This window comes from Megalobrama amblycephala, linkage group LG7 (genome assembly GCF_018812025.1).
Source record: "Megalobrama amblycephala isolate DHTTF-2021 linkage group LG7, ASM1881202v1, whole genome shotgun sequence".
Lineage (NCBI taxonomy): Eukaryota > Metazoa > Chordata > Actinopteri > Cypriniformes > Xenocyprididae > Megalobrama > Megalobrama amblycephala.
In genome coordinates, this window is record NC_063050.1 from 33436739 (window position 1) to 33449051 (window position 12313).

The 12313-nt window shown below is 36.7% G+C and overlaps 1 protein-coding gene across 3 annotated transcripts in view; it reads right to left on the reverse strand.

Annotated features, from left to right (window-relative positions):
• The window catches only part of nt5c2b (5'-nucleotidase, cytosolic IIb), a 33615-nt gene continuing 21302 nt past the window's right edge, over positions 1-12313 (reverse strand). For all 3 annotated transcript variants that reach the window (XM_048197156.1, XM_048197153.1, XM_048197154.1), the window contains 6 exons: positions 11963-12029; positions 10600-10770; positions 9926-9977; positions 8709-8769; positions 4750-4926; positions 1-2947 (listed from right to left, as the gene is read on the reverse strand). In XM_048197156.1, the coding sequence (XP_048053113.1) occupies positions 2711-2947; positions 4750-4926; positions 8709-8769; positions 9926-9977; positions 10600-10770; positions 11963-12029 (765 nt within the window). In that variant the 3' untranslated portion in view covers positions 1-2710. The remainder of the gene's footprint in view (positions 2948-4749; positions 4927-8708; positions 8770-9925; positions 9978-10599; positions 10771-11962; positions 12030-12313) is intronic.

The window sequence follows — 12313 nt, forward strand, 5'->3', positions numbered from 1 at the left end:
TGAATTTTTTTTAAGGAAAATTATCTTTATTTTACATTGCAATGCAATTTCCCATTTGTATAAGTTTAGAACTCTATAAATCATAATTCATGAAGCAAAACTGAAATTTTGAGACATGAAATTACATGCCCTAAACAAACAAACAAAACAAAAGAAATCGGATTAATAAATGCCATGGCTATTTTGCTCGATCTCTTTTACAGACACAACAGTTTTGCATCTTTGAATCTGAAAGCTAATAAAAATCAGAAAAAAAAAATATTGTTTGCCTTCATCATGAACTAAAAAAAAAAAGATTTCAGAAATTAGGAAAAAGTAAAAAATAGAAAGGAGCAAAACTCAGTATATTAGTAAGTTATTGGCATGTTTAACACACAACTATACTGTAAACTATGCCAAAATATAATATGAAAACACTGGTTGAAACAGATGTATACAATGCTATCTATAACTAAACCGATGAGATCTTCACCCGTTAAGGAGGTATCAAAGATAATGACTACTGGGATAATTGGATGAATACTGTTTAAACTCAATGCCTTTTCTATTATACTATTTAACCTATATAATTATATATTATATAATCTAAGCCAGTTTCCCTTGCATAGACAACTAAAAAGGACAACGGCCAACACCAGTGCAAATTAGCCCAGGACTAGTTTTAATCCATGTCCAGGGAGCCAGCCATATAAGATACAATACTGAGTTTGTATAAAAAGCTAATGAAAACAGACGAAAGAGAAATGCTGGATCTTTTTTTTTTTTTTTCAACCAGGACACAAACACTTTCTCTAAACTGTGGTCTCTAAAGACTGGGACCAAGAACAAGGTATATTTTGAAAGAGCTGCCCCATTTTAGGATGTCCAGTTGATTTTAAACTATATCGAAACGGAAATCGACACAGATAAAATGAATTTGTACGTTTAAAAATATCTCTAAACTTGTTTAACTGGTTCTTTGAAAGAGACATTTGAAAACCTAGAAAACAATTTTTGTGCCTCACCACAAGCCTTTATACTACAAGACCTACTTGGTCTTCCCTTTTGAAAACTGACAGTCAGACCCATGAAAAACTACATTCTCTAAAATAAAAATAACATACAGTTACAATATGCATACAAGTAATACATGTTGCACTATGGATTGGGTAGCTTCATTCAATCAGATCCTACAAACTATTATATTAGAATAATGTATATAAAAGTCACACTAACCATCCTAATCTATCCGTTTCATGCACTTGGAATACTTCCCAGAGCTAAACCCGCTTCCTAAACCGTGTACCACCGTAACACTCAAGACATTCATTTCTTAAAAACTCCACATACTTATTGTGGGGACACCTAAAAGTGTCTAATGGGATCCTTGAAGCTAAATCAAAACACAATTTCTCAACACCGTTTTGGTCCACATGGGAGTAAACCATCAACAGAGTTCAAACATTAGCCAGGACTACATTAATTTCCATAGAAACAGTCACTAGAGCAACAGCACTCTCTTTCTCAGTTTCAGAATGTCCAGCTGTTAACTTCATTTTACTAGTATTCTCTCAATGACCGATACATCTCGACAAGCTCCTCAGGCCATAAAACACAGTTTTTTATAAGTTTTTTTTTGCATATCAAGGTCACTTACTGTATATATGATGTTTGAATAGTTTGCATCTGTCTTCTGTCAGGCAGATATTAATGGCACATAACGACTGAGACAAAACTAGACCGTTCTGTTTAGCTTATATAGTATAAAAATACAGTATCTTTTTTGTGACATCATAACCGTTTAGAGCAGGTAGTGAAATGATGTGTCTGTGTGTTCGGACTCATTTTGCGTCTATGTGAACCCTAACACGAGAGGAATCTGTTCGCTACTCTGTAGCACTAGCCAAAATGTCTGCATGAAAAAAGATGAAAAACAAGAGGTTAACAACAAACCTCTTAAAAAAAAAAAAAAAAGCAGCTACATGCTGTTGCCAAGTAACAGGGTTCTTGTGTTGGCCGCATTTCCTCACGCACGTCACAATTCGGTTTTTCTGTGCTTCATTCAGATTCCCAACACATGCAGAACTTCAACACAGACACTCTGCCAACATACACACACACACAGACACACACTTTTTTCAAAGGGACAATTACTGGATACAGCCTTTGCTGGAGGTAGTAACCAAGCTAATCTGACTGGATGGACTGGCTACTCAAAAGTTGTGTCTAAACTGATAAAAACTATAAAATAACAGTAAAATCTGACTATAACAACCTAAAAACTAAGTTGTGTATCTGCAAGGATCCAATAACTGACACGAACACTCGTCCTAACAGAGTTCGAGTCTTTGTATGAAAGTTAATGCAAGATTTAGCCAACATGCTACATGTATGATACATACATGACATTCTCGTGTAAACTCATGAGTGTCCTTCTGCTGCGTTTCCATTGGATGTTTATCACATGTGCTTATATATAGTGACTGATAAACGATTCCAGATACCATCCGACGTTCTTTTGAACAAACCTTCGTTCATTCTTTTTAGTCATCTTTACTGGAGGGTGAACTGAACTCTGGTACTATGAACAGCTTTTTGAGCTTGGTTTGGCAATTATAGTCTACTTCATACTTTCACTCCTCCTTTTCTACCTCACTCGATATCATCATCATCATCACTCTATCATCATCATCATCCTATGAATCTTTACCCTAGAATAGGCCAAAAACATCTACTCTTCCTCCTCCTCTTCCTCCTCTTCATCATCATCTTCATCGTGGCAGTGTGTGATTTCCTGTGGCGGCTGAGCGAACAGGTGGGGCGGTTTGATTTCGCTAATGGAGCGTGTGAGCTGGTTTCTTTTGCAGTCGATGTCCTTGCAGTCCACACAGTGGCGGTTGCGTGTGGCCAGTGGAGACTCTGTCTCAGTGTCTACGTGGGCGTGCTCCACTGTGGACTCATGGGGCATCTGGGAAAAAGAGAAGACGGCAAAAGTTAAAAAAACAACAACAGGTACGTTAAATAGGTCACTAGGCATAGAAGAGAGAACCAAACAAACAGGAGAAATGTGGGTGTGTGTCGGTAGGCTTGAGAGGAATTGTTTGTGTAGGCAGAGCCGGTATTTCAGTACCAGTCGGTACTTGATTTAGAAAAGTGTAACAATATCTTTCCATTCCAGGCTTTTCTATTTTTAGTACTGACCGACTTTATTTGGAACTTACTCTTACGCCTACACCTAGAACTACCGTTCAAATGTTTAGGGTTGGTAAGGTTTTTAAAAATATTTTTGAAAGTCTCTTATGCTCATCAAGCCTGCATTCATTTGATCAAAAATACAGTAAAAACAGAAATATTGTGAAATATTATTACAATTTAAAGTAACTCTTTTCTATTTAAATATACACTACCGCTCAAAAGTTTGGGATCGGTAAGATTTTTAATGTTTTTAAAAGAAGTTTTGTCTGCTCACCAAGGGTGCATTTACTTAATTAAAAATACAGTAAAAAACAGTAATATTGTGAAATATTATTACAATTTAAAATGACTGTTTTATATTTGAAAATATTTTAAAATGTAATTTATTCTTGTGTTGGCAAAGCTGAATTTTAAATTTTAATCCAGTCTTCAGTGTCACATGATCCTTCAGAAATCATTCTAATATGTCAATTTGCTGCTCAAGAAACATTTATTGTGTACAGATGTATAAAATATTTGTGTACAATATTTTTTTTTTCAGGATTCTTTGATGAATAGAAAGTTCAAAAGAACAGTGTTTATCTTAAATCTAATCTTTTGTAACATTATAAATGTCTGTACTGACACTTTTGATTGATTTAATGCATCCTTGCTGAATAAAAGTATTAATTTCTTTAATTTCTTTTAAAAAAAATAAAAATAAAATTTCTTACTGACCCCAAACTTTTAAACGGTAGTGTATAATGTCACAAAAGCTTTGTATTTTAGATAAATGCTGTTCTTTTGAACTTTCTATTCATCAAGGAATCCTGAAAAAAAAAAGTACACAACTGTTTTCAACATTGATAATAATAACACATATTTCTTGAGGAACTAATCATCATATTAGAATGATTTCTGAAGAATCATGTGACACTGAAGACTGGAGTAATGATGCTGAAAATTCAGCTTTGCCAACACAAGAATAAATTACTTTGTAAAATATATTCAAATAGAAAACAGTTATTTTAAATTGTAATATTTTTTCACAATATTACTGTTTTTACTGTATTTTTAATTAAATAAATTAAGCCTTGGTGAGCAGATGAAACTTCTTTTAAAAACATTAAAAATCTTACCGATCCCAAACTTTTGAGCGGTAGTGTATTTAAAAATGTAATTTATTTCTGGAGAGCAAAGCAGCCATTACTCCAGTCTTCAGTGTCACACGATCCTTCAGAAATCCTTCTAATATGCTGATTTGGTGCTCAAGAAACATTTATTATTGTTATCAGTGTTTAAAACAGTTGTGCCGCTGCTTATTTTTGTGGAAACAGAATTCTGTGAAGAACAGAAAGTTCAAAAGAGCACTTTTTTGTAACAACTGAAAAGTCTCTACTGTCACTGTTGATCAATGTAATGCATCGCTGCTGAGTGAAATAAATAAATTGATATTAGCATTTAACTTAAAATATTATTATTAGTCTGGGGCATAGAAGTTGGTATCAGCTGTTGTATTGGTATCAGCTATTGGTATTTGTATTACTAATCCAAACCTATGTTTACGGGTGTGTGTTTATGGGTGTGTGTTCTCACCAGCACATGGGCGGCTCTGAACAGGTAGCTGAAGGGGTAGTACAGCAGGTTGATGAAAGAGGCAGCATACAGATCAGCGTAACGCATCACCTGAGATGCAAACAGAGTCTGCCGAGAGCCACTGCGAAACAGGCTTCCCATCATCCCGTAGCACATGTCCATGTCATGGGTCACTCTCTGATGAACCAAGACACAGAGAGAATTACTAAATCAACATGTAATATACAACATCACATTTGTAGCTAATTAATTTAATCCAAATATTTATGGACGGCATATGTGACAGGCTGTTGATTACCATGGGAAATAATTAAACTGGTAAGACTTATAATCTGCTATTACAAGCATATTTGATGTCCCTGTTCGTTTATGAAAACTGAGGGATGAGTGTAAATTATTGTCTCAAAAGCATTCCATGGATACTTTTCATGAAAATAACCCATGATACTTTAAAAGTTCTTAGGGGACTTTGTATACACTGTGAACTAAGATGTTTTTTTGTTTTTGTTTTTACTGGTGTATTGAAATGAATGAATGTGTTTGTATGAATAACTCAAGCCTATGTTTATGGGTGTGGGTATAGATCAGCGTTTCTCAAAGTGTGGGGCGTGCCCCACTGGTGGGGAATAGAGACATGACAAACGGGAGGAAATTTGGTCATTTTTGTGCCCATCTCTATTAACCTTTTTCAGCGGTACGGTCCCACATATGGAATTTAGTTTAGACGTCACTCAACTGCCAGATTCAAATACTGCTTTCGCGCTTTGGCTGGCACTGAGCCAAAGACGGACACGCTCAGCTCTTGTCATATATCACAACTATGCAGTGTTTTCAACAACATAATGTTTATTTTAGGTTTCATACATTTAAATATACGTAAGTACTAGTAAAACAATACATTTAGAGTTTGTAAAATACACACTGATGTCTATGGAAGCAGCAATAACAATCAATTCAAATATAATTTGCGAAAGTGTTTTATTCATATCAGGTACACATAGTGTAAGTAACTATAAAGTTTACTCTATTTTTCTCCCAGATCACCGGCCATATACTTACATGGATTTCGGGAGAAATTGATGAATTCACGTGCTGACAGGACTCTCTGAACAGCTGCGCAAAACAAACATGGCGGCGCCCATCTCGCATTATAGATCAAGATCATTTATTAAGGTTTTTAAACGACAAAACACACTCACTTACACATATTTGAGAATCGGAATATCAGAGAGTTGATGACATGGTAAGCAAGTTTGTGAATATTTTGAATAAAAAAGGAGAAACGAAATAAAAGCGTTACATCTGTCATACAGTGTTATTGTGGCTGCGGTGTGTGACGTGACAAGCGTGACGCGTCGCCATGAAACAAGGGGAAACGTTCTAAAATAACAGTCGCATTAAAAAAAAACTCAGAATATTTTAATTTAAACTCACACATGAAAGGTTATTATTATTTACTTTTGAACAAAGTCTTTGTATGCACTTTTATTTTCTCTATTTGAAAGTTTTTAAATCTGTTATTTGATGTTTTGTTTTTAAAATGTGATGTTAATAAAATAAATTAATAACTTTTAACAGTTAAACTTAAAGCCTAGTTTATTAACACTTTGTTGGGGCGACTGGGGACAGGTGGGGCTCGGAACCCTTCCCTATCTCCAAAGTGGGGAATGGCAGAAAAAGTTTGAGAAACACTGGTATAGATAGATAAGTCACTTTATATTAGGTGTCTTTAACTACTATGTACTTACATAAAAAAACATTATTGGGTACAATTATGATTATTGTGTTCATGATGTATTGCAAAACACTTTTGCTGCTATTGAGGTGTGATAAGGGTAAGGCTAGGACAGGTTTGGTTAGGTTTAAGGGTGGGTTTAAGGGTGGGTTAAGGTGTAAGGGATGGGTCAACAGTGTAATTAATACAGATTAATTACAGAAATTAATTACAGCTGTAATTACATGTAGGGTTACAATATTTAAAACATTAGTACAATTTAAAAACATTTGTACACAATAAGTGCATTGTATCAAATGATTCATTGAAATGCTAGTACATTGTAGTTAAAGACACTTGATAATAAATGAGACTGATAGATACAGTATCTCACAGAAGTGAGTACACCCCTCACATTTTTGTAAATATTTTATTATATCTTTTCATGTGACAACACTGAAGAAATTACACTTTGCTACAGTGTAAAGTAGTGAGTGTACAGCTTGTATAACAGTGTAAATTTGCTGTCCCCTCAAAAAAACTCAACACACAGCCATTAATGTCTAAACTGCTGGCCACAAAAGTGAGTAAACCCCTAAGTGAAAATGTCAATATTTTGTGTGGCCACCATTATTTTCCAGCACTATCTTAACCCTCTTGGGCATGGAGTTCACCAGAGCTTCACAGGTTGCCTCTGGAGTCCTCTTCCACTCCTCCATGAAGACATCACGGAGTTGGTGGATGTTAGAGACCTTGCGCTCCTCCACCTTCCATTTGAGGATGCCCCACAGATGCTCAATAGGGTTAAGGTCTGGAGGCATGCTTGGCCAGTCCATCACCTTTACCCTCAGCTTCTTTAGCAAGGCAGTGGTCATCTTGGAGATGTGTTTGGGGTCGTTATCATGTTGGAATAATGCCCTGCGGCCCAGTCTCCGAAGGGATGGGATCATGCTCTGCTCATTCATGGTTCCCTCAATGAACTGTAGCTCCTCAGTGCCGGCAACACTCATGCAGCCCGAGACCATGACACTCCCACCACCATGCTTGACTGTAGGCAAGATACACTTGTCTTTGTACTCCTCACCTGGTTGCCGCCACACACGCTTGACACCATCTGAACAAAATAAGTTTATCTTGGTCTCATCAAACCACAGGACATGGTTCCAGTAATCCATGTCCTTAGTCTGCTTGTCTTCAGCAAACTGTTTGCGGGCTTTCTTGTGCATCATCTTTAGAAGAGGCTTCCTTCTGGGACGGCACCCCTTCCACCCCTTCAACCTCTGCAGCAATGCCGACAGCACTCATACGTCTATTTCCCAAACACAACCTCTGGATATGACGCTGAGCATGTGCACTCAACTTCTTTGGTCGACCATGGCGAGGCCTGTTCTGAGTGGAACCTGTCCTGTTAAACCGCTGTATGGTCTTGGACACCGTGCTGCAGCTCAGTTTCAGGGTCTTGGCAATCTTCTTATAGCCTACGACATCTTTAAGCCACGCACACACTTAACGATTGTAAGGCCGATTATGAATGTAAATTGATGCTTATGACTGATCGCGCTCAAACGCGTCCAGTCAGAGCCAGTTGCCTTCAGTCTGCGATTACAGTTGGTGTTCAAATTCCTTGTGTAAGTATTTAAATCTGCTTCAGTCGCAGGAAACAATCGCTGTATGTTGAGCACAGTTTTAGAATGTTTTAGCTAGTCGTTAAATGTGTGCCCGGCTTTATGTAGAGCAACAATTATTATTTTTCAGATCCTCAGAGAGTTCTTTGCCATGTGGTGCCATGTTGGACTTCCAGGGACCAGTATGAGAGAGTGAGAGCGATAACACCAAATTTAACACTCCTGCTCCCCATTCACACCTGAGACCTTGTAACACAAACAAGTCACATGACACCAGGGAGAGAAAATGGCAAATTGGGCCCTATTAGGACATTTTCACTTAGGGGTGTACTCACTTTTGTGGCCAGCGGTTTATACATTAATTGCTGTGTGTTGAGTTATTTTGAGGGGACAGCACATTTACACTGTTATACAAGCTGTACACTCACTACTTTACATTGTAGCAAAATGTCATTTCTTCAGTGTTGTCACATGAAAAGATATAATAAAATATTTACAAAAATGTGAGGGGTGTACTCACTTGTGTGAGATACTGTACATACTGTAAACTAAGATGAAATTTCAGCCCTTTCACATCTAGTAAAATTAGCTTGAGTGATTTAGTGTGCATCTGTGTGTACCTTCATCCTTCTCTGGATGGCACTGATATCTGGCCTCTCATTGCTGCTGCTGTCCAAATGCCTACAGAAAGAAAGAATGTGAGCAAGAGAAAAGTTTAGCCAGGGTGCTTTCCTCTGCCTCTGGCCTAAGAAACTGGGATAGGCTCCAGCCCTATGAGCCTAGAAGGTCATATAAGGATAGCGAGAAAGATTATAGTGTGTAATTACCATAATTTCAACCTGTTCACATAGGCTACTCAGGCTTGTAATTTTGCATTTCTATGGCCAAAATGCTAAAATTAATCTGCATTAATTTGAGTAATCAACAGTCAATTACCACAATACAACACTGAACAATTTTTATGCAAATGCCTTATTAATAAACTTTTTATTTAGTTTTTATTAGTTCATTTAGCAGGACATTAGCCATTACTTATCAAACCCTGTTAGCTACATTAAACTGTATTGTGTGTCTTTGCATTAGTAAAATATCAACAATAGCCAATTAGAGGAATTATTAAACAGAAATATCATGAGATAACTACTTTACATTTTACTGATGAAGCAGTACAAGTTGGAGCTCAAATTCAAAGTTTGTAATTTGTAGTTAAAAGTGCTTTCTACTAGTAGGAATCTCATAATTACGGTAATTCAGAAGTGGCATGGACGCATTCAATAGATTGTCAACATTTATTTTTATAAAAGTGATCTAAAAACAATGTGATGGATATTTTGTGATGCTGAAAAGTACAATTAAAATCGCTGTTGGGCTAATGTAAGTCCTCTCTTGTCTCGACTATGTTTATTTTTTTTAAATTGCACTTCAGTCATTTCCAATTCCTGTCGGCATCCTTGCGGAGTGTGGCCAATTCAAATCAAATTTCACCTCATGAAAAAAAAAGGATCCCATTTTAAATTCAGAATTTTGCACATCCCATATATACCTGATCGCGTGCACATACACACACACACAGGTATTCCTATCATTATGAGGAAATTCCATAGGTATATTGATTTTTATACTGTAAGAACTGTATATTCTGTCCCCTTACCATCACAGAAAAAAAAAAAAAAAAAAAAATCTGATTTATAAGCAGTTTTTTTCACATGGGGACCTAAAAATGCCCTGTCCTTGTGGGGATATTTCGTCCCCATAATGTAGGTAGGGTTTACCAGGTGTACACAGACAGACAGACAAACACACACAGGTGCCGAGGGATAGAGGCAACTTTACTTACTTGTATAGTTCTGCCAAGAAAATGTCCAAACCCTGCAGTTCCTCGAATAGAGCTGTAAATGAGAGGGCAGAACCCTATCATGATTGGGTTTCACATCTCTTTTCCTTAGCCTTTCAAGAGTTATCTCACTCTCTTTTCCTCTTTGTGAACATTCCTTTCTTTATCAAGTAATCAGAACTTAGCAGCATAACTGCTTGTGTTGTGCTTTTCACAATGACAGCTTTGTAACAGAACTGCTGCTCAATACAGAAAAAAAATTAATTTCTAGGTTCCAACACTAAGTAATCCCTTTAGTAATGGTCATAACATATTAAAAAAAATTATCTGAAGTAGGCCACTGATAATTATTACAGAATTGATAGTCAACAAATCTAATTTATATTTGAAAAGGTGTTACATTTACATCAAAATGGTAATAAATCTACATGGTTTGGAACCCAAATGGCAAAATATAGCTATAAACTGCTATAAAAGCCCATATTGCAAAATATCACAATAGGTTTACAGCGGATATTCGCTATATTTTCTGCAAAGTTCAGCACCAAATCTCTACTTGCAGTTATACATCACCAATGTGCTTATGGCAACAATGCTGTAATCTGTTAATATGTGTGCTGTGAGAAACAAGTTCAAGGCTTATTTTACTGAAATATGTGAGACTGAAATACACTCACAGCTTTTGTCTGTCCAAACATGCAGCTCCTGAGCCAATTCAGGAATCACCAGGAATGTCCGCCATCCCTGTCGCTTCTTGGACTTAAGAATGTCTCCAAAAATATGATCCCCAATGTACACAATATCCTTCCCTTTTGCTCCGAGCAAATCACACACAGTGTCAGAGGAACCTGGGCAGAGATGACAACACACATTGTTAAAGTAATGATTTTCATATAATTTCTATGGCATATTCAATGGTCACAATCACAATATTTGTCAAAATAATCTCAAAATACGACTTTATCATGAAAATCTCAGCCAATCAATGCTCTCACAGCTTTTGCCTTTAGTGAATCAGAACTAAGGATAACACTTTACACCAAGCTCCTTTTAGTTAACATTAGTTAATGCCTTAACTAACATTAAAGGTGCTAAAGAGGATCTTTTCGTCAACTGAGAATCCAAAGACTGTTAGTGAGTTTTTGAAATGAGCGCATGCGTAAGAACAACCCCCCTCCTTCACAGCTCATTTCGAGGGAACGCCTCCCAAAACTCGTGCACGAGTATTGGAACACGAGTGTTTGTTTACCACCAGCATTCACTGTGTCGTGTTAGTGGATTCATTATGTCGGACTCACCGCAGGTAACTCATAATCTGCAGTTGTTACTCCTGTCTCCTGACAAAAACATTGCATGCGGTGCCTGTGGAGTGTGGAAAGTTACTGGAGCGCGCAGCCGCGCACGTCTCGCACAAGGAACGTCATGGCAGTGATTGACAAGCCAGAGGGCCAATCCGCGCACGTCTTTCACAAGGAATGTAATGGCGGTGATTGACAAGCCAGAGGGCCAATCGTTTACGCGATGATCGTGTAAATGATTGGCTGATGTTTTTAAGGCCCTACCTCGTGCACAGATGATGTATATTAATATTATTCCTTTCAATGCACCTAATAAATAGTCTTTTATCAGTTAGTAAAGACAGTTTCAAGTAATATTGCAAAAATGTATAAAACAAAACATCCTCTTTAGCACATTTAACTGACAATGAGCAATATATTTGTACAGCATTTACAAATAAAACTTTAATAAATGTTATTAAATAAAATAAATAAATTTTAATAATGTATTAGTAAATGTTGAAATTAACATTACCTAAGATTAATAAATGCTTTAGAAGTATTTTTCAAAAATGGCAACACAAAGAACCGTATTCTAAAATATTAACCAACTACACATGCAGTGAAAAATCATGTGATAAAGTGTAGATCTGTAATAGACTTGTGATCTCAATGTTAGTCATCCACAGAATATGTTTCAGGGCCTTGAGGAGATACATCTGTGTGTGTGTCATTTGCATCTTTATCCAAGTTTTTCCAGTACCTCCAGAGTAAACAATGCCATGTTGTAAAGGTCCAGTGTATGTTCCTATTTTCAGTCGCCCTGTGGTCTGGGATAAAGAACAGAGAATGCGGCAAGATGACTTAAAATAAGACAAACAAGCTTTAAAATAAGCTACGACACATACAGGTAGCTGTGTTTACATGGACCCTAATAATCAGACTACTAGCACAGTTGGAATAAAAAACGCCAATAGGAATGAATTGGCCAAATCCAATCAAAATTTAATTTGGATTGTAAGGGGAGGGTTAAACCTTTTCTAACACGTCCGATATGACAAGTAAACACTTGATCGGATTAAAACAAAAACTGGAAAGCTCTGCGCAGTGTGCT